General features: G+C 39.8%; 1 protein-coding gene across 4 annotated transcripts in view; it reads right to left on the bottom strand.

The window, feature by feature from the left end:
- gria4a (glutamate receptor, ionotropic, AMPA 4a) overlaps positions 1–26,666 on the bottom strand; it is a 79,167-nt gene that overhangs the window by 17,879 nt on the left and 34,622 nt on the right. For all 4 annotated transcript variants that reach the window (XM_026369433.1, XM_026369431.1, XM_026369422.1 and 1 more), the window contains 10 exons: positions 25,315–25,367; positions 24,955–25,086; positions 22,713–22,766; positions 21,948–22,106; positions 18,009–18,176; positions 17,490–17,594; positions 16,520–16,630; positions 9,377–9,583; positions 7,813–8,028; positions 6,860–7,020 (listed from right to left, as the gene is read on the bottom strand). In XM_026369433.1, the coding sequence (XP_026225218.1) occupies positions 6,860–7,020; positions 7,813–8,028; positions 9,377–9,583; positions 16,520–16,630; positions 17,490–17,594; positions 18,009–18,176; positions 21,948–22,106; positions 22,713–22,766; positions 24,955–25,086; positions 25,315–25,367 (1,366 nt within the window). The remainder of the gene's footprint in view (positions 1–6,859; positions 7,021–7,812; positions 8,029–9,376; positions 9,584–16,519; positions 16,631–17,489; positions 17,595–18,008; positions 18,177–21,947; positions 22,107–22,712; positions 22,767–24,954; positions 25,087–25,314; positions 25,368–26,666) is intronic.

The following is a 26,666-nucleotide window of genomic DNA, read 5'->3' as shown; positions in this document are numbered from 1 at the left end:
AGCAGGTCATGTATCATCTATGATAGCCAACAGATTGCCTCCCCAATCCTCTGTGTGAAAGATTAATAGCATGCTGTTCCTCTTTCTTTCTATCTCACTCTCACACGCATACACAATTCGGAGCTACACAGTTTCTTTTCATCCAATGCATTTGGATTTTCTCACCTAACAGATGAGGCTACAGTTTTAGGATGGGTGTACATGTGTCTGAGAGTGTGTGTGTGTACTTGTACGGCTATCTTTGTGAGGACCGGATGGCAGAGGTGAGGACATTTTGCCTTCTTCTTCACCTTCTGTCACACTTTGAGAGGGCGTCTTAAGAGTTAAGACTTGGTTTTAGGGTTCAGGTTGAGATTGGGTTTAAATAGTAGGTGGATTAATGCATGCTGGTGTGAAGGTTTTGTGTCCTCACAACGACAGCTATACAACCACGTGGGCAATACATCTTTTGCATGTGTTTCCTTTTTCATCTTTTAGACAACAAGCGTAAGTCAAGGCTGCAGATCAACCCTGAGCTTGTTTATTGAGTTGTTTGCCTGCTGAGTATGAGAGTAATCACAATCATCTGGAAAGAAAAGAAAAGAAAAGAAAACAAAACTGTTAATGCAATTACCACAACAAAGACACACTCACTCTCCCTGTCCCACACACACAGTAGTCATTTTTCCTCAAACCTTTCCCTGCACCTGACAGGTATTTTGTGCCTAAACCTACAGTAACCAAATCTTAACCAAATGGTTAAGATTCGCACATCAACTGTGCGAATGGTTGTGGAAGACATACCCAAACAAATGGCATCCTGACCGGTGTGTTACAAATGTGTTGTGCAGGAATCCGTGGAGTACTTTGTATTTTCAAAAATGTCCTTATAATTTATGACTAAATATTTGCAGAATGTGAAAAGTGACATTCCCATCAACCTCAGCTGTACTTGTGTGTTATTTGCTTATAGGCTATTAGGCATGCAAGCATGCTAAACTGCAATGGTTAAATATTACACTTGCTGAATGTAACTTACAGTGTATAATAACTTCTTAGTCTTTTTACTGTTAAGTAACACTAACTTGTTGCCATTATAGCATTCATATTTTTTGCTCACGTGCTAATGTACCTTACTGTACAGCACTGCTAACAGAAAATTCAATTTGAATCATATTGTCAAACTATTTTGGACACACCAGACATCACAGACGGGTCTTTTGATTATGCAAATCACAAGCTTGTTAAAAACTCATTTCCCAGTTTGTTAAGACATGCCAACAGGGGAAAAGCACTTCACTTTTTGCTGTTTTTTGATTGGGGAACAAACAAAACACGTTTTATAAAAGCGATGGTGATAGACATGTTAACAAACAATGAGTCTGTCTTTAACTAGTGTGATGTGTGAAGTGAGAAATGAATATTTGATTACAACAGAAAAGGACAGAAAAATAGTGGCATACACTTCTCCTTCACTACTTTTTGTCTTTTATTTCTTTTATGATCCTCTACATGGACTACAGATGTGAAATAAATTCCACAAATTTATTGAGACAGGCAGAGAGACACAGGCAGAGAGACAACAACAAACACAGGCAGAATAAAGGGTATGAAGGAAGCCAGACTCACATGAAAGAAAATTAGATTAATAGATTAAAGATTAGTGCAGCAGGCAGATAATGAAAAGCATTATATTATAAACACAGGCACCATAAAAGTGACACAGAAAAGATATGAGACACCCACAGAGAGTGGAGCAGTGAAAAGATTATTCATTGAATTCGTCAAAAGTACTACCCGATGGTAAATTTCATAAACACACTCAGTCAGTATGACTCAGTAACCTATGGAGTTAGTCAATGAGATGAGATTCAGTGCTGCACTGAACAGTAATCAGGCGGTCATGCCATTTGCTAGATACCATTAACTATTCAACACACTCAAGGCCATTTACTCAATACTTACACTGACACTGGCAAACACACATGCCCACACACACATAGGTGCCCTCACCCAGCAGCAGACACCTGTGTGTTCTTTCTCTCTCTCTCACACACACACAAAAGAGATGTAATTTCAGTCATTTATTGACAGACAGATCCGGTCCCTCTGAGGTGATCAGTTTACCTCTCTCACCTTCTGCCACACTTTTTGTTTTTCATCTTTCCTAATGTACACCGTGCCACTTTTCTGCTACTTATTCATTTCCACTTTGCAAAAAATCATAGTCCCACCCCCTAACTGTCTGTCACATTTTTGTCACCCTTTGTGTGGTGACCAGACTCACATCAGAAACTCGAATGCCTGGGCTAAAAGATGACTGCTGGGTAGCGCAAATGCCATCTCAAGGTCACTCTCACTCTAACTCTAATGTGTGTGAGAGTGTGTGAAAGTGTTCACGTTTGCTGCCAGCCATTACCTTCTGCTTGATTGGAAAGGTGAAGGAAACACAAGCTGGTGTGTTTTTCAAGCTGGTGTGTGTTTCAAGAGACATAGCATATGTGAGAAAGACAGACAGACAGACAGACAGACAAACAGACAGACCAGACAGACACACAGACCAGACAGACAGACAGATAAAGAGGAGTGAGCATGCGGCAGGAGTTGAATGGGTGTGCTATGCTGTGTCTCCCAGACTGCAGAGATGACTGCAGCAGGGAGAGAGGGACCCACACTGAATACCAATGGACCTACAACATACACAGCGTATAAAGTCAAACAACCGGTGTTGACACATGGACCAGCTGACCAACGAATGCTCATAAAGGCTGTAAGACAGATTGAGATGACACATTGTACAACAAGAGAAAATACAAGCAGCCTGCACGGCACACTCCGAAGCATATTCACACACACATTTAGAAATAAGAAAATACAATAGATGGAAAGGCATTCAGCCATTGTGTAAGACATTTTCATCCAGGAGGCTGCCTCCTTCCCTCTATTCCCAGAGCCATGGTAAATGTCACCCTCAGTACTCTGATCCCTGCTGACTAGCTGGAGACAACACAAGTGGCAGGTCGGAGGAGAAGGTGGGCAGATGAATGGGAGATGGAAAAAGTAATGACTGTGTACAGGAAAATGCTACTGGGTAACAACCTGTAGCAATACTGGCTACAGTTTTCAATTCTTTTTTTTTATTACTGCAGGAGAATATGCACAGCAAGTAGTGTGAAGTAATTTAATGGAATAAAAACATACATATTTCTAAAAACATACATATAACTAGAATTAATAGAGCAGCTACAGCACTGCAAGGTCCAAAGTATTTTCAGATTCTTGCAAATAGGCAGAGTAGGGATGTGTGGATGGCATTAATTAACATCTCAATTACCTAACACAGGACTAATGTAACAAGACATACGGTAAATAAAAATAGATGATAAATTACTACATTGATGCCATCATTGCATTGAAGTCCCAACAAATGACCTATAATTAATTCTTTATTCATTCACTTTTATTAATTCTTCACCACTTCCACCCTGCGTGATACTTTGAAGGAATTTAGTTAATAATGAATGTGTGCAGAAACTAAAGCTCCAGCAGCTCCATGCACTTGCCTTATTGGCCTAAACCAACACATTACACAGAAGAGTATTGCTGTCTGTGATGGAGTCCCTGTAAATTCGATGTCTTAAAAATATAGTTACACAAGCAAGAAATGTTTCTTTTCTATTATCTCCTTCACAACGATTAATTAATGTTGTTTGTAGATACTTCTATGCTGCTATAAAGGGCAGTGGACTGAGACAATTAAGAACATGATATGTGTTAGTGCAGTAGTAAATCTGGTAGTTGACTGTTGTAACTAAAGTACATTTTCATAAAATGAAGTTAGCATTACTTACAAAGATGTGCAAGGGAAGAAGAGATTAAAGGAAATGTGCTGAAGGGACAGAAAAATTATATAACATGAAGGTATATGCATGACATATCCCCTATGTAAGGAGTAGCTCAGTTGGTAACCCCCACTACCCCCAGGGTTAGTGATTTAATACCTGGTTCCTCTTAGCTACTTGTCAGGGTGTCCTTGGATAAGATCCTGAAACCCTGTAGTAGCGCTGATATGTACTGTCTAACAGCTGTCCAACCACAATTTCCCCAAGGGAATCAATAAAGTGTATCATTAATATTAACTACATGGTTTTATGGATTCATTTCTTCATCAATTAATAAAAACATTTAATTCAACTCTTTGGTAATTCCCTATTAAGACAGTCCTGCCTCTTCTTGCATAATCACAAATGCCATCATTCATTTTAATTTTCCAACTTTTTCCTTGATGTTTTTTAAGTTTCAACAACAACATCCTGCTGACTTTTTGTTAGGTGGTCATTTGTTCAGTTTTATTTTTTATTCTATTCTTGTCTTAAATGTACATCTGGGAGGCCAACACCAAAACACATCCTTTGTATGCTTGCATACGTGTTTAATAAAACTGATTCTGATGGAGCCAGTTAATGTTGAATACTCTTCTGTGAAACATCACTCTCTGCAGCAGCACTTGCAGAGATTAGGAAGTGACAATTTCCCTGTCCTTCAGACTCCTTCACTACAATCATCGGTTGCAGGTGGATGCTGGGGTGGAGGTGGAGGCTGAATAAAGGCCTTGCCTACATGCAGGACGATGATGATGGTGCAGTGATGCTCACAGTGGGTAGTGTAGCAGTAGTGGCTCAGGCAGAGCAAAAAAAGTGAGCAGAGCGAGACAGATTAAATAGACAAGTGTGCTGGGTATGTGTCTATGAGTGTGGCAGTGCAAATGGAGTGCAGCAAAGTTTCCCTCAATCTGCATATTGTTTATGTTTACCCCAGAACCACTGAGAAACACTAACAACTGTTATCCAGGCTGCAAGCTTTCATTAGCGTCTGTCAGTAGACCTGGATGATAATCACAATGAACTCTGAATTAAATCACTTACTGTATCTTACATTGTCGTTAATATGCTTTAGACAAAGTACACAGGTAATCATCTATCAGTGTTTTTTCATTGTTAACATTTTTTTTAAATTCTGATCACAGATTTTGATTCTCGCCATTTTAGAATTACAGTAATATAGTGTGTCTCTTAGCTAGAGTATGGTTTCTCCGAAGCTCTGTTCTGCACACACACCAGGGGACTGAATACCCTGATCCAAATCTGCAGCATGTTTTCATCAAGTTACTCCCCTCCTGAGAGCTTCACCACTAAATATACAGTTGCTATAGTGCATGTTGTTGCAAAACAGTTTATCTCCTGGGACTAAAATGTGATATATATATAACATCATATTGTATCTACATGACTAATGATTATGAGACTTACTGTAGGTTTGCTTGTGTAGTCTAACAAATAAAACAGAATAAGGAGAAAGAAAAGTTTAAAAGTGACACATTTCTTATTCTACGAATATAATCTGACATTTATGACTACAGTAATCCCGTCCTGTTGGGGTGACAGGGCCAAGTGATTTATATGATGAACACTGGCTTCATGTTAAGTATTACACTATAGCTATGACAGCTGTAGCTTATATACATACATCTATAAGAGTGACAGAGGTCTAGGTGTGTGTTGGATTGCTGTGAAATTGCACACTGGTTGTGGGTGTGAACAATGTCAGAGTGTGAAGTATCTGCATGTGCACATTATGGATGTTTGTGTAAGAGCGTGCAGCCGGTGTTAGTGTGGTACATTTTGTGTGTTGGGGCTAGAATTGGCCTGTCAGTCACAGTAAAGTGAGGGGGACTGGGAGACGACAGGTGTTGGGGAGTGGAGAAGATAGGCAAAAAGAAAAAAAAAAAAACATGAAAGAGATGGATGAAAGAGAGAAGGAGAAGGGCAGAAGAGCAAAAGAGTAGGAGGTAGAAAGTTTGGGCAGTGGATGTAAAAGTTTTGTTCTTACTCCTAAACTAAATGGCAATGTAGAGAATCTTAAAGGTACTAGAAGATTGTTTGGAACAAACAGATAATTAAGCACTGAGCTGCACAGTCTCACAACATCACAGCAATGACTGCTTCTGACAGAGGGGGTCATCAAAATCTGGACAAAAAAGATTCCCTCACATTATCATGTTGGGGATATACGCAATCAAAAAGGTTAAATACTAAAAAAGATTTTAATTTGTAATGATGTAATCAGCTGTTATGCTGATTTAAAGCATTTTGCATTGCCTTTGGATGTGTAAGGTGCTTTGTGAAATGACTTGACATGTCCGTTCACACATTTGCTAGCAGTTCTTAATATCCCCTCAAACACACACACACACACACACACTTTGCAACTCAACTGCTCAAAGTTTTTCTTTCTCTCAGCTCATCGTTTTTTTTCCCTACTTTCCATTGTTTGTTTTGGTGTGAAGCTTTCCCTGCTGCTTCTTCTTCTCTTTAGATTCGCTCCCCAAAGGTCCTGAGGATGACGGCCATAAATTATTCACTAAATTGCATTCTCGGGTTATCAATAATAAAATGCCGTATTCTTATAAATAGTCTGAAAAAACTGCTGGTCTCTTCGGTAGTGCATTAAAAATTCATACACACCTAGCAAACAGCTTCCATATGGACATGACCACTAGACTGTGTGCAGGTGTTTTCTTCTAACTTGTGTATTTTGTGTGCGTGTGTGTTTTTCTTCAGCTTCTGTAATACACAGTATTTCAGAGTATCAGTCTAGTTCGGTAAAAGCTAGAAAAGCGCTAAAAGAGGTGATTCACATTGTTAACAGTGTGAATCACTACAGTCTAATACTACAGCACTATCACACTTCAAACAGTTAGACAAACACGCACGCTATCCCCACATCTTGAATGCAGCCTCAAACACATACTTAGACTTTCTGACGCACGCCTTCACAAACACACTCAATTTACCTCACCCACTCCACTTCCCTCTCTTACCGTGGTGAGATGTCACAGCCCTGCTGCATGAAAGCTCCCAGTGAGAACCAGAGAGAGTTGAAGATGCCAAACTCGTTAGGAGGTTGGTCAGTAGGGCCCTGCTCTGTGGCACCCTCCTCTGGTTCCTCTGCGTGCCACTCATACGGACTGAAACGACTCACCTGGGACAGCAGAGAAAGGTGTCAGTCATGATATTGTAATAAAGTATGATCTACAGGCCCATATTAAACTACTTTTTTATAGAAAAGACAATATGTCAGGGATCATTTGGAGGTCTGCAAAGAAAGGAGGCCCAGTACAGGTACATCATAATAATAAAGAAAAATGCATTATTCTGAACAAAATGTGTTCAGCTATGGTCTTAACTGCTAAATACCAGAGATTACTTGCAAAGGTATTTTTAGTGACAAGTTTCCTTGAATTTGCAGTTATGTTGACGTGATGTAGTCTAACCTGCACAACACGCATTTCTTAAGTACACTCACTTTATGTGTTTGCATATTTTGCATAAAACACAGCATGAGACTTCTGTCAAGATAGGACGCCTTTAAATACCAAATGAGTCACAACTTTCTTAGAACTATTAAATAAATTAAGGATGAGGGGATGAAGCCCACCCCCATTTTACTGTTTTTATTTATTGAATAGCTTTAATAATCTGTAAACATATCCACAGTGTACTCTCAAAAGCATCGAGAAGGAAAATTACTCCAAGTTATTATATCAGACAAAGACATCTAGTAATACAGCTATCTCCTCCTCTATTTATGTTTTTTAACTGACCAAAATGACATTGGACAAAGCACCATGTGCCATAGATGAATCAGTGATTCAGAAATATGTTTTTACCCTGGGAGCTAGTTAAGACAGCTCATCTTTTATTCCTGAGCCAAAGTCCTCAATGGCTCTTCCAACTGTTACAGTTCTGCAAAATAACTCCAACAGTCACTCACCAAAAACAGCACAACGCTGACTCCAATATAAGCGAAGACTATGCACATCCAGATCTCGTAGGCCAGTGGGTCCAGGAAAGAAAAAACACCTGGTTTAGACTTCTGCGGTTTCTTGATCATGATGGAAATTCCCAGAGACATAAAGGGCTTGGAGAAGTCGATCACCTCTTCTCTCACCAGCGTGATGGTCAATGGGGCAACTGCAATCTCTGCTTTCTGTTAAAAAAGAAAAAGGTGGTGTATATTATGAATTTCATTTGGAAATGTGCAGTTAATTTGTAGCAGCTAGCTATAGGTGAATGCTGATGAGAAAAACTGTCTGTGAACTCTGCACAGTAAAGGATCAGTGGAGTTAGAAGGAGCAACATGAAAAAAGGGACTTGGTACAGTGGGGAGAAGCAAAAAGAGGGAGAGAAAAGGTTGAAAAAGACGCGAGCGAGAGCGAGACAGCAGAGTGACAGAGGAGTGATTCATACAAAAGTAAGTGATGCTGTCAGAATATAAATAAGTCGGCAATGTCTCACACACATGCAAAAATCTGTAGAAGAGTCAAAACATCATTCATTCAGCACACTGAGTATCTCAGTCAGAATATCTTTGTGTGTCTAAACAGCGTCTGCAGTGGCATCTTAACTGGAAATGAAGCTACAACAACGGCATATCAAATAACAAGTATTGCTTCACTACAAGGAGTGATGTTGCAATGGGAATCAACAGCAAACGAAATACAAGGAATCAGAAGTGATGTGAAGAGATTAGAGAGAAGGAGAGAGCAGAGGAATATCAAAAACCCAGCACCTACTACTAAACAAAAAGAAATAAATTAAATTTGAGTTAGAAAACTAAAATACACCAGAATAAGAAAGAAATGGGATAAGAAAGCCACAAAAACAATCTGACAAATGTATTTTCTCTATGTGACGCAAGAGTCATCAAAAAGGACTGCAAGTGTGTGGAACAAATCAAACGTGATTAGTCACCGCAGCGGTTCTGCTGTGTCACCTTCATCTATGCAGATGGTGGAAGCTCATTAATTCTGTCGTTGTTCTGCAGCAACATCTCCACTTGAACTCTTCCGCAAAGTGAAATAGTCTCAGACCATGCGAAGGCACCAATGGCATAATTAGCCAGCTTGGCAAATTCTCAAGAAAATATGTGAGAATACTTTGGTACACGGCATCTCTTCAGGAAACTCACATGGTAACTAAGGAGGCGCTGCGCTTGAGAAGTTTAGCATTTGTGTAATGAGCTCTGGTGGAGGTTACAATAGCAGGAACACATAAAGTGTAATGTAACATCCCTGTGGTCTATCTGACCTGTGTAATTACAATGTTGAAATTATGCTTAGGCTGTGCCAAAGAAGTGGCGATTTAGCACGTCCATAATTTGGTTCTTGACTGTATTAAATCTTGTAAATAGAAACATTTTACACGACAGGTTTTTGTGGTTTGACATTTTGTGGCAATTCTCCACAGTTTCTACATAAACTAAACAACGAAACAGAGAAACTGGTAAAATAAACAGTGAAATATTCAGAGTCTACATGTTTTCCTGCAATACTCACCCCATACACAAGCTCTCCGACCATGCCATTCCATATCTTCGTCTCTGGATCTCTGGCTCCGTATTTCCCATCTGGTACAATAGAGATCTTGTATTTGATTCCAATGTGTTTTGCAATCTCTGAGGCCAAGTCCACACAGTAGCCCTCATACTGGTCATTGCCTTCGTAAAGCTCCCAGTTCTTCTTCAGCATGACATAAGGGCCCTCCTACAAAACCAGCAAAAGGGGAGAAAGACACAACTGTTTGGAGGAACATCACAGCAGCGATTAATTAAAATAAGGAGAATGAAAACGTCTAAAAAAGAGACATCAGTTTGGTTGTAAACATTGTACCAAATGCACATTCCTGTGAAAAACACTTATACATGTATATTCTCAAAACAGATTTACTTCTTTATGATGGCCAGCTCAAGGAAATACACCAATAAATAAAGAGTTAAATTCTGCTTTAAAAATTAAACCAGCGTTTGATCAAAACATTAGGATTCAGATGCACATTATTATGACAAGCTGACTTTTGTATGTATGTAGGACAATAAAAGCAAACTGAAAGTCATAAAGTTGTATGTATTTCCACATTCTCCCTCACAGAGAAACCCTCTTGTTAAGAAAACCACCAAACTCTGATAGAAATTGTTGTACAGTTTATAAAATGTGAGACAGGCCATATCTGAGATTTTTTTTTTTTTTTTACATATATATTTTGAGCTTGAGCCAGGCTGACGTGTGGTGCCTTGTTTTGTGCCTTTGCCTACATGACTCCACTGGGATCTGCACCTGACTCAGTACACCCCTAATGTTGAGGGGAGAGAAATGAGGGGAGATGAAAACTACAGGGAGGAAAAAAAAGGAGAGGAAAAATGCGCTGTTTTGAAAATGAGTTATAAGAGGTAGAATGATGTCTGTGCATGCAGCTTACGAAGATGAAAGTAAAGAGAGTTTAATGCCGTCTGGTGAAGGGATGAGTATTTGGAATAACACGCACAGACACAAGCAAGTTCGTAGTCGCAAGATAAGATGCGCACTCATTACAGCAGCGAGGATATCCACAGAGAAAAGAAACACACACACAAACACACACACACACACACACACACACAGACGTTTGAGTGACAGTGCATCCATCAGGAGCAGTGAGTTATGGTATTATGCCTGGGGCTGCTCACCCTGTAATCCAACTGAAACCAAGCCTATTAAAATGCTATCAAACCCCTTTTAATCAAAGACTAATCTCATCTAATTATTCAAATAGGCTTGTATAATATCTAACACTCCCAAGCTGTGAAAGAGTTGATGCTCACACAGCACAATAAAAAACGATATAATATTTTGGAGTGAATTTATCATTCAGGAAATTGATTCACTTTGAAAACAAGAACAGTTTAATCAAAGTGGATTTTTAGACTGACACGTTTTAAATGGGGGCCAAACGAGAAATAAAATCACAGATTTGGAGAAAATTGACAGAACAATCTTCAGAACAGGAAATTGAATAACACTGAAAGCAAGGCTAGATTAGAAGGAGACAGGCAGAAGGATTAAACAAAAATCATACAAAGGAAGCTGAACTATACAAACAAATCTACATATGGAAACTGGATTTGTGAATGGATCCTTGTTTTCTCACAGAACCATTTACTCACAGGGAGGAATTATTCTCTACAAGGAAATTCAATGAAAATCATGATGATTAGCAAGTGTTAAGACACTAAACCCAATATCAAACCTGATAAACATCAGCATGCCATCATTAGGTCACAACTGTAGCAACATTTTTGTTGGGATGTGCATGTTCATTCCTTTGTGAGGAAAGAAATAATAACAGATATCCAATAATATCTTTAAATCTCACATTTACACACAAAAGGATGAGAAACAAACACATTTGAAATAATTAACATTTCTTACAAACCATTATTCAGATATTAGTAGAAGATACATTCCTTCCAAAACCAACCACACAAATGAGGATTTGGTTCTTAAATTTTTTTTTTTTTTCACATTACACTTTTATCACCATCATCATCATCTAATGCAAAAAATTTGCCCCATTTTGTTTAATGTCAGAACATATAAAAACATTTCCCTAGAATGTCATTAACAGGGACATTAGTAGGTCCTGGGGCGCTCGTTCCATTGACTCAACATGAATCACACTGTTAATGAACAGCAAAACAGTTTCAAGTCAATTCCCTTTAATAGATCAACACAACCATCAAGGCTGCTGCGTAACAGGGATGAACGCTAGAAGAAATAAATAAAGAGAGGAGCAAAGGTCTAACTTACATCCTGTTTGTATCAGTGATTGCTGTTTGATTGCTGGTTTCCAACCTGCAATGGGTATTAACTAGCTAGAGTTAAAGAAAAAAAAACAATCTGACATTTGTATTTTTGTGATGCTAACTTTTGGGTTGACCTACAAAAATATGTAGAACGTCTGGATCTATGTAAAATAAAGAAGAGTTAAAGTGTTAACTTTTTTTGTTCCTTTTTTTTAAGCAAAGCTAATTAACAGCTGGATGATTAGATATGAATATGTTAGTGCAATCGTCCCTTCAAACTCTGCAAGCAAGCGAATAAATATGGTACCTGAAAATGATTCTTATAAGTGTTCCTTGAGTGCTTCACTTTTCATCTTAAATAAATGATTCTCAAGGGGAATTATTTACTTACTTTGAATTTGCAACCACCCGAGTTGCCTCCTACATCAAATTACCCCTCAGGTTTATCATGTTAGAAGGTCAAGTGTTTGAAATCAGAGCAGACTACTTTGTTGAGTTAATTTAGCATTATGCAAGCAACTACACACAAACAGACACACACCACATATCAGTGGGAGCTCTGCCAACACTAGCGCTGTTTCACTTAAAAGCCTAGCTCCTTAAGGCTTGTTATCACTTTGCCCCAGATGCCTTTGTCTCAGTGTGAAGGTAGCAATGTCAGTGGTGCATGTGAGTCTGTTTGTATGTTTTCTGGATGTCAGTACATGTATTTACTGCTGGGATGAAAGCATCAAGTTTGGGTGTCACTCTATGTGTCGTTGTGAGTCAGGGCATTGTGAAGCAAGGGGAAGTGAAAGCAAGCGGGAACGGAAAGTCAAAGGGAAAAATGGAGGGTGTGCAGGAAAAGAAAAATATGAAAAAATGTGGATTCATAGAGGGAGTGGAGGACGTTGGCTGCATGAAACTACAGAAGGAAGATGAAGGAGCAGATCAGAATACAAACAGCTACGGGGAAGAAAGAAGAAAGGGGAAAGTGTGAAAGAGTGATAAAGATAAAGAGAAAATATGACAAAATGAAAAATGGAAAGGAGAGCAGGAGAGAGAAAGAGGGAGAGTTTTGGGCAGACGTAAAGAGGGAAAATGGGTGGGCGAAAGAGGTAGAACAGCTTTGTAGAAGCAAATGGTTGGGACTGATAAGACATTAAACACTTCACTCTGGAGCCAAGAAGGCAGACAGGGCCTGCTATGTAAGCCAGTTAGCCAGTCAGTGAAAACGATAGGCACCCAACTGGACAGTAACCTATCTGTCTAGTCACTCCATCAGTCTGTCAACCAGACGTTTAAACGGTTCATCATTTAAAAAGCCAGACTGTCACGTAACAACTTAGCAACCACAGAGACATTTATTCAGTCTGTGAGCCATCCATTCAGATGGCCAGAAAGGCAAGGCCAAGCCGTCTGTTAGTCACAGCCTGTCAGTCAGTTGGTCAATCAGTCCATTAATTAAACAATTACCGCAATTACAGTACATAATCATCTATCCAGCCACATATTTGCCCAGTGAGTCAGCATAATTATCTCCCAGCTATTCAGTCATAAAGACAGAAAGGCACTCACATAGTGATTTGACCTAGCTGATGGTCAGTCTGGAGAGGCTGGGTAGTAGCTGTGTTTGTTAGTCACCACGTCAGCTGTTCTGTCACTGAGTCAACCTGCCAGTTAAACAGCTTTGCAAACGGTTAGTGACAAACGCAGTCACAAGTACGGCGGCTGCCAAGTAAGCAGGTTAACTAGGTAACTAACCAGCTGGCCAATAATGTGCCTTGTTGTAAGTCTAGCCAATGATTCATCGGCCACAATAAATACAACTATTCATTAGCCACTGTTTCATTTAACTAGTTAAACTATATTCTCCAAAGCCATCAACTTGTTTATTTAGTTTTTCATGTATGTGAGTTGACCTATGATAATAAGGTCACATAAATAAATATAATAACAATAAATATCAGATTGTCAGACATATTCACAGAAGCTACCTACAGAGCATGTGTCTGTTTATATGGGTGCATACTGCATATCATTTTCCATTTATCATTTAGGGACAGATAATGTCAGCGTCACATCACATCAGCGTATTGTTGTATCAGTTGTGTTTATCACAAGCACTTTTGTGCAAATATTTTTTTCACCTTTAAAAACACTCGCAATGTCAATGTGTGAAAAGTAACATCAAAAACAAGTTAAAACACGGTTTTAGCAATTTCAATGTCGCCTTTTAAATCCTTCTCCAAATCCCACTAGTGCTGAATACACATAATTGGAGAAACTTCTTTATTTTATCTTTCCCATTCTGATAAAGAGATTCAGAGACCCTCTGTGAGAAACTGAAATACAGTAGTGGAAAGTTGACTGAGTAGGCATGACTGAGTCGATTTACAGACTGACGGAGCAGAAAGATGGAAACGGATGGAGAGTGATACCAAAAGGCGAGGGCTACAAAATACACAAAGACCCACCCTTGAGTCCCTCTTTTTCCAAACAAATGTACAAAACACAAAAATAAACAAAATGATAGCAGTATATTTGGTGGTTTCTGCAGCACAACAGAGAATGTGGCCGTGATCGTCCTCACGACAGTGAACAGAATCAGAATTAACAGGGCTGTCTGATGGTCCAGTGATTTTTATGTGGCTGAATGTCAAATCCTGACAGCAGCCACAGAATCTTACAAAGCTCTTGTCCAACTGTGGCTTCTGTCATGAGGGGAGCAGAGTGAGCAAGTCCTCCCAGCGCCTCACAGGCTTGAAACATGGTAGTCTTATATTCCAATCTCTGTCGTTGCTGCTTTGTTACAGTAACACCTCCCTCCCTAAGCAAAGCAATAAACTGGAAACAAAAACAGTTTTTCAAATACAATACATAAAGAGAAAAGGTGTGACAAAACAAATACAGAGTACATGTCTTTGCACAGAGCTTTAGAGACACTCAGTCTATCAGCCTTTCTGTCCTCGCCCTTTTCCGGGTTTTACAACTCAGGTCAGTCTGTTTCAGTCTGTTGCTCTGTCTGCAGACCAGGCATCAGTGTCGCAGCAGAGGCTTCCTCATCATCAGAGGCTGCAAAGAGGAGGAGGTGGCTGAGCTAACGTTAGCCAATGGCTGCTGAGGTCACCATCCACAGAGATATATGCAGATAGGGGAGGCATGGAGGTAAAAATGGAGGGTGTGTGTGTGTGTGTGTGTGTGTGGCGGGGGGGGGTTAAAGAGTGAAGTTGAAGGAATACAACAAGACACAGTTTGTGTGTGTGTGTGCGTGTGATAGAGACATAGAAAGGGTAGTGGCGTTCAGAAAAAGTTAGATGACTGACAGACATGGGAAGAAACAGACAGTGAACAGATGTATGCAGTAACGCCAACTGTGCTTTGCACAGTCATCAGTTTTGCAACCATGTAAAATTAATTTAATCAGAGACACAATCCCAACAGTGGTTCAAACAACAGAGGTCGAGATACATGTATATATCTAATCTAAAGCTAACTGCACATTAGCATATTATACACACATTCAAAGGAAATAATCTGTCACATAATAACAACTTGCTTTTGAATTTATTTGATTGCTTTAATGTGTTTGCATCTAATGTACTTGTCTTGCGCCTGGCTCTAGGCACCGCAGCACACACTGCACTGGGGTTTAATATGCAGCCAGTTGAAGTGAGCATGTGTGGAGGTGGAGCTGTCACTGGGGACATTTACTCCAGCTGAATTAATTTTCCTTGAACTGCATGCTTTGCTGCAGCATGTGTGGTGTTCATGTGTGCAGATCGGACTGTTTCTGCTGCTTCTAAGACACCAGAGGCACTCTGGTATTTTAGTTTATTATCAAAGCAAAATCTTTGAACAGGGCCCCTTTTTAGATATTTGCTCACTCCATCACATAATAATATGTCCAACCACACACATGTTGGTCATACACGACTTCACTGGATGTGCGTTGATACAAAAATACTGAATTGCCAGTGCTCAAGCATCTGTGGCTTGTTTTATCTCTGGGCTGAAATTAGACTTTTGAGTTGCTTTCACTTGCATCATTTTGCATGCCCAATTGAATTAAATTGATTGCATTTACAGGAAGGGGATGGCCACCATAAAAAGGCTGCAGATGGGTGAATTGAAATCAAATGTAATCAGAGGATGTGCACAAATCCACCTATTAGCCTTCCTCTATCCTTGTTTGAAGAAGAAAGAGGAATAATTAAACTCGGCTACAGACCGTTGTCTATGTGAAAGCCATTAGAACAGACTGGACTGAGGTCATTTCCAAATGGTGATCTGAGGTCAGTTTTAGATTTGCCTACTAATGAGACATTAGTGTAATCTTCCAGCTGGACAAGTGCCACTCGCTCCTGGCTGTGCTCTGAGAGCTCTCTTCAGCTTGAACAGCTCATGCAGTACCAACCTGATTTTTCTTCAACATTAACAAATTTCAGCCACATGACCCACGTCACATGATTTTAATGCCTTGTCCCCTGGTTTTCTGATGCTGAATGCATCTAATGGCAGCCACTAACGCAAATGAACGTCAGCCTTCTGGCCATGACTAAAGCCTGACATTCAGCGTATGATGTGTGCAACCGGTCAGCTGGTCGTACCTGTAGGGATTTTCCCACTCAAGCTAAGAATGCTACATTATTTAGTAAGAAACATGTTGAATACCAATCGACCTCTCTCTCCTCTCTTTCCCTGTATGTGCCTGATAATGCCAGGATAAAAGAGGAAGAAGTAATTATTTTTCTCTATTAATCACCTAATGTGTCACACGTGTACACCTATATATATCTGCATAAGATTTGGGTGAAGCAGACAATTAAACAGTTCCCAAACTCTGAAGACATACAGTAAAAGCAGTCAGAGGGTACATTACCATGATGGTGGTCACAACTACAGTGCGGTTCTCCATTGCTGAGCTGTCGTTGGACAAAGCATTTTCATTCTGGACCAACACGAGCTTGTCTATGTCATTCCAGTAGCCAATCTGGGAGAAACATAGTGAGAAAGACAGAGGGAAAATATGAATGAGAGGAGATAAAATGCAATCAATCAATTAAAGTACAATAAAATCAGGGTGGAGATTAATAAATAGAACCTCAGTGAAACGGAGAGAAAGAAATGGAAAGTAAAAAAAAAATAAAAAAAATTAGGCAGCAGAATGAGCTCCAGCAAATTTCCCATTGGAACTGTAGAAGATATTGAGAGATGTCGAGTGCGAGCCAAGAACATTCAATAAACACACACTGCTGTCGAAGAAACACTTGAGAAGCTGGAACACAGCGTTATTTCTTTATTATAGGTGATACACGTGTGCTTATTTCCAGGAAAGAGAAATTATGAGTAATTCCAAGCTGAGCCTTACTTACTCCTACATTTTTACTATTATGAAGACGGATTATGTTCAGACTTTTCTTATTTACGTCACTGTAGATCTTTATGTACCCCCGGGTTGTCTGGGAGCTGCTCTCCAGTGCACACTCCAAAAAGCTATTAAAACACATGCTGCGACGGTTCAATAGCAGTTATCCAAATATATTTATGACTGCAGTAAGACAGTTGATAATTAAGAATTATGGAGATAATTATGCAGTAAATTAATCTTTTTTTTAACAATGAACCATGATAACAACACAAATGCAGTGCACATGGAAAACTACAAGACCCCTTAACCACAACAGCTTATTCCAGTGGTGTAACTCTGAAAAACTGGCTGACATATTCATTTGTTCCCAGGCTTTTAACACCAGAAAACCTGAATGAAATAAACAGACTGTGGTATATTTTTGATGGGGTTCGACTCACACATTACTTGACCTTGTTTCCAATCCATGGGGCGAGCCTACCTTGCGTGGGCCGTTGCTCTTCAGTTCAAACACATCCATGGTATAGTTGACCCTCCGACCATAGTGATCAAACTGAATGTTTCCAGTCAGGCCCTGAATGCGCACCTGGATTTACATCAACAATGAAGTGAGGAATGATTAGCAGCAGAAGAAATGTTGGCTTAGCAGAAACGAAATGACTGATAAATAGCAAAGATGACATTTAGTTTAAATGTTTTGGATTTAATACTTGGTTTTAGGGTTAAGGCTTTTAACATAAAGCTAGAGTAAATGTTTATTGTTAGTGTAAAGGTAGAGAAGAGTAGTACTAGTAAGTGTGTGTGTTAAATGTGTGTGTGAGTGCATCAAAATCCCTAAACAAGCATTTAGGGCACAAAAATATCAGCATTGATTTCTGAAACATTTTCTTCTTTTCCATGCCAACTGTTATGCTGACTGTGTGTGTGTATGTGTCAGTGTGTGTATCTACGAATTAGCCTCTGTTTATACTAAACTATTCAACATCCAACTTGTGCCAACCTGTTTGAGTGCACGCTCCATATCTATTCCTTGGTTCCACGGAGCAGCAGGATTGGCCAGGCAGTCACCTGCATTGCCACGACGACTGATGTCAATTTTCTGGCGACGGAGGGTGCGAAAGGCCTCGGCCATCACAAGGACACCGTCATACGTTAGAGAAGAGGTATACTGGGGGATGATTGAGAAAAAAACACAGAGGCAAGAGATTTAAAAACAGAGAAGATGCCATCATTTTGAAAGTTTTTTGACAGGCAAATAAATATTTCTTCTTTTTCAAGTATGCAGTGTGACAGAAATGAATAATTTCACATATTGAATTCTGGATATTTGAAAGAGAAGAGAGGCATTTTATTGAGTTTTCTGTAAAAACGCAATAATGTCCTGTTTGTACACTGACACAGACCTGGGATTAAATTACTGTTACATACTACTAGATGATTTTTTGACCAAATAAAGACGCTACTGTTCATATCTACAATAAAATGTACATCATACGCTTAAAATCTGGATGTTGTGTGTATTTTGAATGTAGATGTGGCCATAAGTGTATTCAAGCCAACTTGCTTCTGAAAGCTAAAGGCATTGTAAAGGAAAACATCTGCATAATTTGTCTAACAAGTTTGGTTCTCAGAGCCAATTAATGCAGGCTGGTATGATGGTACTGTAGCTTACACTGCATGAGTACATTAGTTCAGTAATACAAAAACAGCATTTGAATAGATGCTTTCTGTGATGTACTAAAGCCAAAGCAGAAAATGTTGACACTGCAGGGCATGTTTACAGTAGGCGTATGTGATTTACTCCTTAAAGGAAAGCCAATTTAATCTTAACAGCTGTATTATTGCATCTCAGACCACCTTAAGTCAATATGAACTAACTTCACTGGTATTTAAACATGCTGACTAGAAAATCAGTCACCACTTTGACTTTTATTTGACTTCCACAGTTAACACCAGTGAACATCAATCACCACCACTGTAAATGTGGCAGCTTTTTTTTCAAATACAGTCACTAGGCAGGATCTGATAACCATTAAAATGGAATTAAAATGTTTTTAAATCATGTTGTAAACCTGTTCATTAAACCCATTTGATCGGGGAGTTCCCAGTGACAACTTTACACCTGTAAAGATTTATAAATGTGTTTTTTATGGGGTTGTAGTCTTAAAAAGGATGAAGTCATGTATAGATAACTAAACAGGTCTACCAGACACTGGGTGAGCATCTCTGCTGGATCAGGCAGTTAACATTTCTTATTAAGACATCAATCAAATGACTCCACCTAACTACAAAGAGAAAGAAAACTAATACAGAGGCACAAAGTGATGACAATGAAAACACAAAATGACCACAAAGCAATAAACAAAAACAAATGGAAATGAAAAAAAAAAATAAAAATACTACTTACAATATTAGAGATGAGTTGGACTAAGTTAGAAAAATGCTGTTTTTCAATGGATCTTAGCAATGTGACAGCGAGGGAGCGTAAAAGAAAGGGTGATTAGCTGAACTTGTTCTCTAATGAAACTCTTAAGAGTGGCGGTGATCTTGACAGATTGTTTGACAAATTCATTATAGGTAAGACAGCGCAGCAGGGAACATCGCCACACAATCAGCAGAAACACCCCCATCCAGCCCACACACAGATAGAGGCAGTCAAACACACAGCAGGATGTCTTCACATCATGGCGGAAACAAGTGGAGAGAGGAAAATGGGAGGGAGGCTGAAAAACTCTGCCCGTGCACTCCACGCCTCTGCAGGTAGGTTTTTTTTTGTCATACTGACATCGCTGATTTGTATCCCATAAGGCGTGTTGACTGCACAACCATGTCATCCCTCTTTTCATCTCCCCCCTTTGAAACTAAAGAAGCCTTTAGGCTTGCAACTGACAGATGATGACTATAGAATCCAAATCAAGGAGAAAACAAAAACATAACTGAGCCAAACGACCACACTCGTCTCTTTGTCTGTCAGGGGCAGGACAGAAACACCTCCGGGACACATAGAAAGCAGTACAGATTTTGAAAAACACCAAAGTCTGGATAATATTTCTGTAAGCAGTAAAACCCACAAAAGTCGGTAAATGTGAATTCTTGAATAAATAAAACATTTAGGCTGATTCAAGTTTACTCTACTCCATGTCAAGAGCGGTAGAGTAGACCAAGACCTAGGTTTATAAATGATGTATGCAATAAAAGAAGGCATGTGTTGCTTTTCACACAGACGTATACATCTGCACCACCACATGAACAGACTTTTTATGAGGGAACTACTGAGCGACATAAAATTTCAAAGCATGAATGATACAGACTTGTATATATGAGATTGTCATCCACGTCGTACAGTAATATTGGATATATATGGATAATGCAAATCAGATAAAGGGTTTGGAATAAATCCTCAGGATGTTATGAATCACATTGTCGGCATAAGGCTCATGCAATTAACGGAAGTGTGGATGGGAAAAAATCAAAAAAAGGCTTTAACTTTGTGAAGATAAGTGTGATCTAACGGAAACAATCTTAATTGTAGCTGAATTTTTAAAATCTTTCTATTACTTTGCCAGATTACTGATCATTTTCATTACATTTCAACAAAATCTCCAGGCACACCAGAGCTCATTTGAAGGCACACCAGCTGAGACTCACTTTTGGTTGATGGCTAAAAGCATCTAGCTCAATATCAAGTCTCCTGTGTAAAAGGGACAAGTCCCAACAGGGCTTTTCACACTGCACATTATTAGACCAGAGCACTACTTGGCCTGAGGCTACAAGTTGGCCCAAGGCTAACTGAGCACAGTTTTTACACAGCACCAATTAGCCTAAAGCAATTTGGAGGCATCTGTTGTCACTGGAGATATCTAGTTTTGGTTATCGTGTTAAATCATTAAAATTGTGTTTCCTTGTTTGCAAAAGGCAGAGGCAAAACATGATGGCTGTGCTTTCAGTGGGAAGAGAAACTCGGAATGCACTTCCTCAAAGATGTGTGTAGTTCTGACAATTGAGTAGTGACCCTATTTTGTGCACTGGGTCCTTCAAAGCACATTTACCTCAATTAACACACTAAATGTTGTGTAAACTTTTAGGACGATTAATGCAGCCTGCAACTGGTAATGAGAATTCATCATGTGAATCTGAGAACAATGATTAGCCAATTACCACTGGTCTCTGGATGAAAAATGACACGCCCATAGTAAAAGAACATGACCATCAATATTATTTGCGTCATCGCTGAGAGACTCACACGCTGAATCAACATTTAATAGTTACTGTGTTGTATGTGTGTGTTCTAAGCTTAACTGCAGAAGCGAAGGACAGAGAGACCCGCTATAATGCATTTTTAATGGGTAGGTGGACACATTTCCTGTTAATATATGCACAAATCAACTGCAATTGGCCGCTGGTCAGTACCCGGTCAATGAAGGTGTGCTGAGGGTGGAGAAAGGGGCAAATAAACTGACAGAAAGGAAGAAGTGCTGAGGGGAGGAAGTCGCTAAACAGAGACACACTAATGTGGCAGTGAGAGGAAGTAGACACTGAGGATGGTGAACAGCAAATGTAAAACACTGTGGAGAAGGACACATACTCTGGTTGTAACGGTGTGGACTAGAGATATTATGCAGGATTGACATCATGACAAAAAAAAAAAAAAATCTTTATTCTGATCTGTGTGCATCATGTTAGCCCTGATTCATTATTGAATATGTTGTATCTTTTATTAATCTTTATGGCCACTGAGCAGCTGCACCGGTTAAGGGCCTTGCTCAAGGGCACCACAGTGGCACTGATGGACAAGTGCTGCTTTTTCCACTTAACTCACACTCAGGGGTTCCAATGCAGACACTAACAATAATCTGCACACCAATGCAACCACCTTTAATTGTTTGCATGCTTGCGTTTGCATAGCGTTAGACACAGGTTTTCTGCATGTTATTATTACCTTTGGGGGACTTTCAGATCCAGGGTACTCTCTCTGATCCAGTTTGTTCCAGCGCTGCATCAGCTTTATGACGATGGGCTTGCTGAAGTCCACCAGCTGGAAACCAGTCACGTTGGCCCCACCATGCATAAACCTCTCCAGAGATATGTCCTTAAAACCCTGGGAGAGGAAATAAAGTTAGACGAGATGGAGGGATGATGCACATACAGATCAAGCTGAAAAACCAACACACACCAGATGCAGTAGATTAAAAGAGCAGTAGTGTCCAACAGTGCGCTGATGTATCATGCACCTCATACTCCCACAGTTTATCTGATTATTTATACCCCTACTCAATATGGAGTGGCTTCCACAGCTGCAAGTGCGACTTCATGCAGAGTGACACTTTGTAGTGAAGTTGCTGTGAAGAGGGATAAACGACCAGAGACAGAGGTAGAGAGTAAAGACATGTAAGGGTTATCCTGGGTTGATGGATGCTAATTGCCAAAAGCTCCGAGAGCCTATCTAGCTTGACCTGCACTCACCGGCCCCTTTTTTTCACCTTCCAGCAGGGAACTGCTGGTGGACAGACTTTAGGGATTAAGGTTGAAGCAATACTGTACTTCTTCTGTACATTGTTGAGGAAAGGCCAACGGTAATATATTATTCAGAAATAAATACAAGAAATGACAGCTCTCCTCTGTCCTTCTCATGTTGACTAGTAAAACAAAATATAAGAAACATTTCAAAATAAGAGCAGAAAATAATACCATTACATGTTCTTACCAGGTTTGCTATGATGTAATGATAACCCTTTACATGTTTCCCCACGCTGACAGCCTGAAAAGAAAAACAGGGAGAGAGAGAGAGAGAGACATCATTGCTTTATTTACTGACGTCCATGTAGGTTTAACAATTAACTCATAGCAGCTTTAATCAAGTCTTACAGGACAGGTCATGGGAGTCAACCAGGTAAATAAGTGAGACTCTATCCCATCTGTGGGTCCCTTGTCTTCCCCTACAATAGCTGTGGTTATTTTCTTAGCTGATCAGAAGCAGAGGCAGTGATGAACATGTTAGGCCTTCACTGATCACTGGTACCACGCTGACTCAGACTGCAGCCTGGCCAAACTTGATTTTAAAAAAAGGTACCCTGTAAAGAGATCATTGAACTTGCGGTGGCGCGTGCCCAGAACTAATATGGTAGTGACAGGTTGTCACCACAAAAGGCTATGTTTTGTATGCGAATAGGGGAATAGTAGTTATGTTCTTATTGAAATATAAAGACATTACAAATATAGATATATGTTACATGTGAGTATATGTACTGTGCAAAAACCCATTTTGAGAGCGTTTCTGCTTTTCCTACACCATCAGCTTACTCAAACTAGAGCCTAAAACCACTACACACCACTTAGACATCCACACCTTTTTGCTTTCCACTTCATGCACTGTAAATGCGTGATGACATGGAACAGGAGTTACTACTGCCTGTCTGTCTGGCAGTTGTGCCGGAATCGCATGACTGATGCTTTGGCACTGTAGTGAAGTGAAAAGTGTTTTTTCTGTTCACTGAAGTCTGCAATGTTTTTATCACTTTTCATTATGTGCTGTACAACAGAATGAAGTGGAACGTGGCACATTTTCACATTAACATGACGCACGGAACTAATTAATAAGTTATTAACATCTGTCCCACACATATCAACAGTTATATGCTGACACAGACAGAAACACCTATCATCGAATCTGATCGTCTGATCGACACACACACACACACACACACACACACAGAGTGCAGCTGGCAGGGGCGGACACACAGAGCAGTATGTGTCTCAGAACAGCAATGCTAGCCAGTGCCAGCACTGCAGAGCCCACTGTGATGGGAGTGTGTGTTTGTGTCTGTATCTTTGTCTAAGTGCACACTCGTGTGTCTGTGTGCATGTTTGTGTGTGTGTGTCTCCGTCTGTCTGTGCACTCACCACAGAAGCCAATTAAGAAACAGTCTGTTGGTTTGTCTATCTGTGTTGCTGCTCCTGGGGTGTGTTTGTGTAGCTATATGGCAATGTGCTGGTGTGTGTATGTTTGCCTTTAGCTTATAGCATGTGTTCGTATGTTCAAGCACTACTGCTGTTGGAGCATTTATTTATAGTTTCTCAGATGTGCACATAGACGATCAGATTTGATGATAGGTGTCAGAACCAACGGGGCGTTACGCTGAACCCTGAATCAAAGGGCACACACCCACACAGACGTTTATTTGTGCCACCTGTCATAGCTCAAGATTCAAAAATCAAGACAAGCAAGACAGATAATGCAATGACCTTATCTAGCTGTAAGAGTGTCTACCTTTCCCTATATGTTGTGTGTATGGACAGTATGGTGTATTTAGTGCACTCAGATACTGATGGGGAGGTCATGTTGTTTCATTCCACAATACAAACTCCTGGGAAAATCCTGTTTTATTTCCAGGTGTCAAAAAGCATAAGCAGTGCCTTCGCAATTATCAAAAACGCATCATGCAACACTACAATAATTATAATATAATACTGACTCTAATGGTTTTTAAAATCTTCTCAAAGGGTCTTACTTTCATTACTTACCACAGTCGATTCTGTTGACTATGGTTTAAGGTGGTAATAACGTGTCACTTTGCTGTGGTGGTTCTGTACCTCATTATTAAATGTTAAGTGCTGTTAAGTCCAGGTCAGTGATGTAATCTCTGCCCTGTCTGCAATAATCTCAGTGATACTAACAGTGCCATATAAAACTGTAGTGGCCTCTATTAAAGCAGTATTTCATGATCTAAAATGCTTTTTAGAGTTTTTCAGTTTCCAGATCAGTAATCAGTCAAATATCTTGCCTGTGGTTACTTTTTTAACCTGCGTTGTCCTGCCGCTAGGGACTATGTTTACTATATATATTATTATTATTATGTATATTTCTAGTGTTAAGGAATGTACCACATGACCACTGCAATAAAAAAGTCGATTGGTTGAATTTGTTAATTACCCTTCTACAACATTACCTGTTCTAGGATGCTCTGCAGTCTCTCAGGCTCCAGGTCAATGACATATTTCCTCTCCTGGCGACGATCCAGATCCTCTAAGAGTCGGCGATAAGCCGCCTCATTGAAACTCTCCACACAGATTGCACTCACCTGTGTTACGCACCGTACACGTGTTCGCATGGAAAGTGTATGTGCATGTAAACACAAATAGGAACAAGGTCACACATACAAACCACAAGCCAGTTACCAATTAATGATAAGAACCAAAGCGTAATTATGTATGCAGTGTGTGTGTATTTTATGCAGACTGAGATGTGCTATTGCTTGTGTGTTGTTTGGCCTGTTTCCTGGAACTTTTGTGTTTGTGTGTGTCCTGACCTGCCATCCATTCTGACCCGCTCTCTCCATAATTGCCTGCAGTATTGCATAACCTAGACAACAGAGAGTAAGGGAAGAAAAAAAATGAATGCTGTACTAGGCAGAGGCTGTACTTAGGAGTAGTAGTGATCGCATTTTACAATTTCTGCAGAAATATTTAAAGCCAAAAAAATTCCCACCAGCACTTGTCTGCACAACATTTTAAAATCAGCAGGAGTGGATTGCTTCAGAGCAGATTCAACAGCCTAATTTATCAAAGCAATCCTCTGATGTCTTGTCTTCAGAAGTGAGGTTAAAGCGCTTAGCACACCAAGTAACAGTCATCTCCTGAATGTCACCTTATCAACTCAACAAGCCTATCAGTTATCAGCCAAAACAACAGATTGCCAGTACCACTGAGAGTGGTAATGTTAAAATTGTGGTAATGTTAAAATTGACATTTTATTGAAACTGAACTTCCCATTGCTTCTTTTTTAGAAGTGAGCTTTGATTTAAAGGCAACTAATCTGACAACACACTGTCATTTATCAGCGTTATAGACTGGAACAACAAAACACAGAGAGGAAGTTTCTATTTCTACACAATCATGGCGTACAGTTTTAAATAGGGTAAGTGTGTGTCGCAGGGAAATATAAGATGAGTTTGGAAGTTAATATGAGCCTACGAGCAGCAGGTGGCAACATAACCAGCAATGAATTATGGTAGTACCAGTTAGGTCAAAACAAGTAAACTATAATGACAATAATGACAAACAATATTACAGTAATTATCATTTGTAATATAGCCACTTTCTTTATTTGCATTAGAATGATCATTGAAATCTGCATCAAACCTCCAAATGTCTCATAGGATGAATCAAAACAAAACATATTACACTCAAACTCATGTACACACAATGAAACATGTGGCATGAATAACTACACTACAACATAAAATGACATCCATCCCAGTGCAACACTGCCATGTGTTTTTCTGCTTTTGTGTTGGGAGCTATTTAATGCTTCAGTTACAGCAACATTCATTTCTGAAGGTGTGTAAGTGTGTGTTTGTGGTTTAAAATGCAAAAAGTGGGTTCTGTTTTTATGCGTGCTGCCACATTATGCTTTCACCTTTCCAGCCTCACATGTGGCAAGTGGTCATGTAAATTTATACTCGGTATGCACGTGCGTCTTTGAGTGCAGGTGTGACACAGGGACATGGCTCAGCTTTCTGTGTGTCTGTGTGTGAGTAAGTCTGCACACTATCTGCGGAGCAGAGCGGGGAGCATAAAACAGATCACACCGTTACTGCCCATTTTCCAGCACATTACCAGCAGCAGGGCCTGATGGGAGCCTATAATGAAGGGCCCTGCC

The sequence above is a fragment of the Anabas testudineus genome, chromosome 13 (assembly GCF_900324465.2).
Source record: "Anabas testudineus chromosome 13, fAnaTes1.2, whole genome shotgun sequence".
NCBI classification, from domain to species: Eukaryota; Metazoa; Chordata; class Actinopteri; order Anabantiformes; family Anabantidae; genus Anabas; species Anabas testudineus.
Note: the sequence above shows the minus strand (reverse complement) of the source record. Positions and strands in the feature narration are given on the sequence as shown.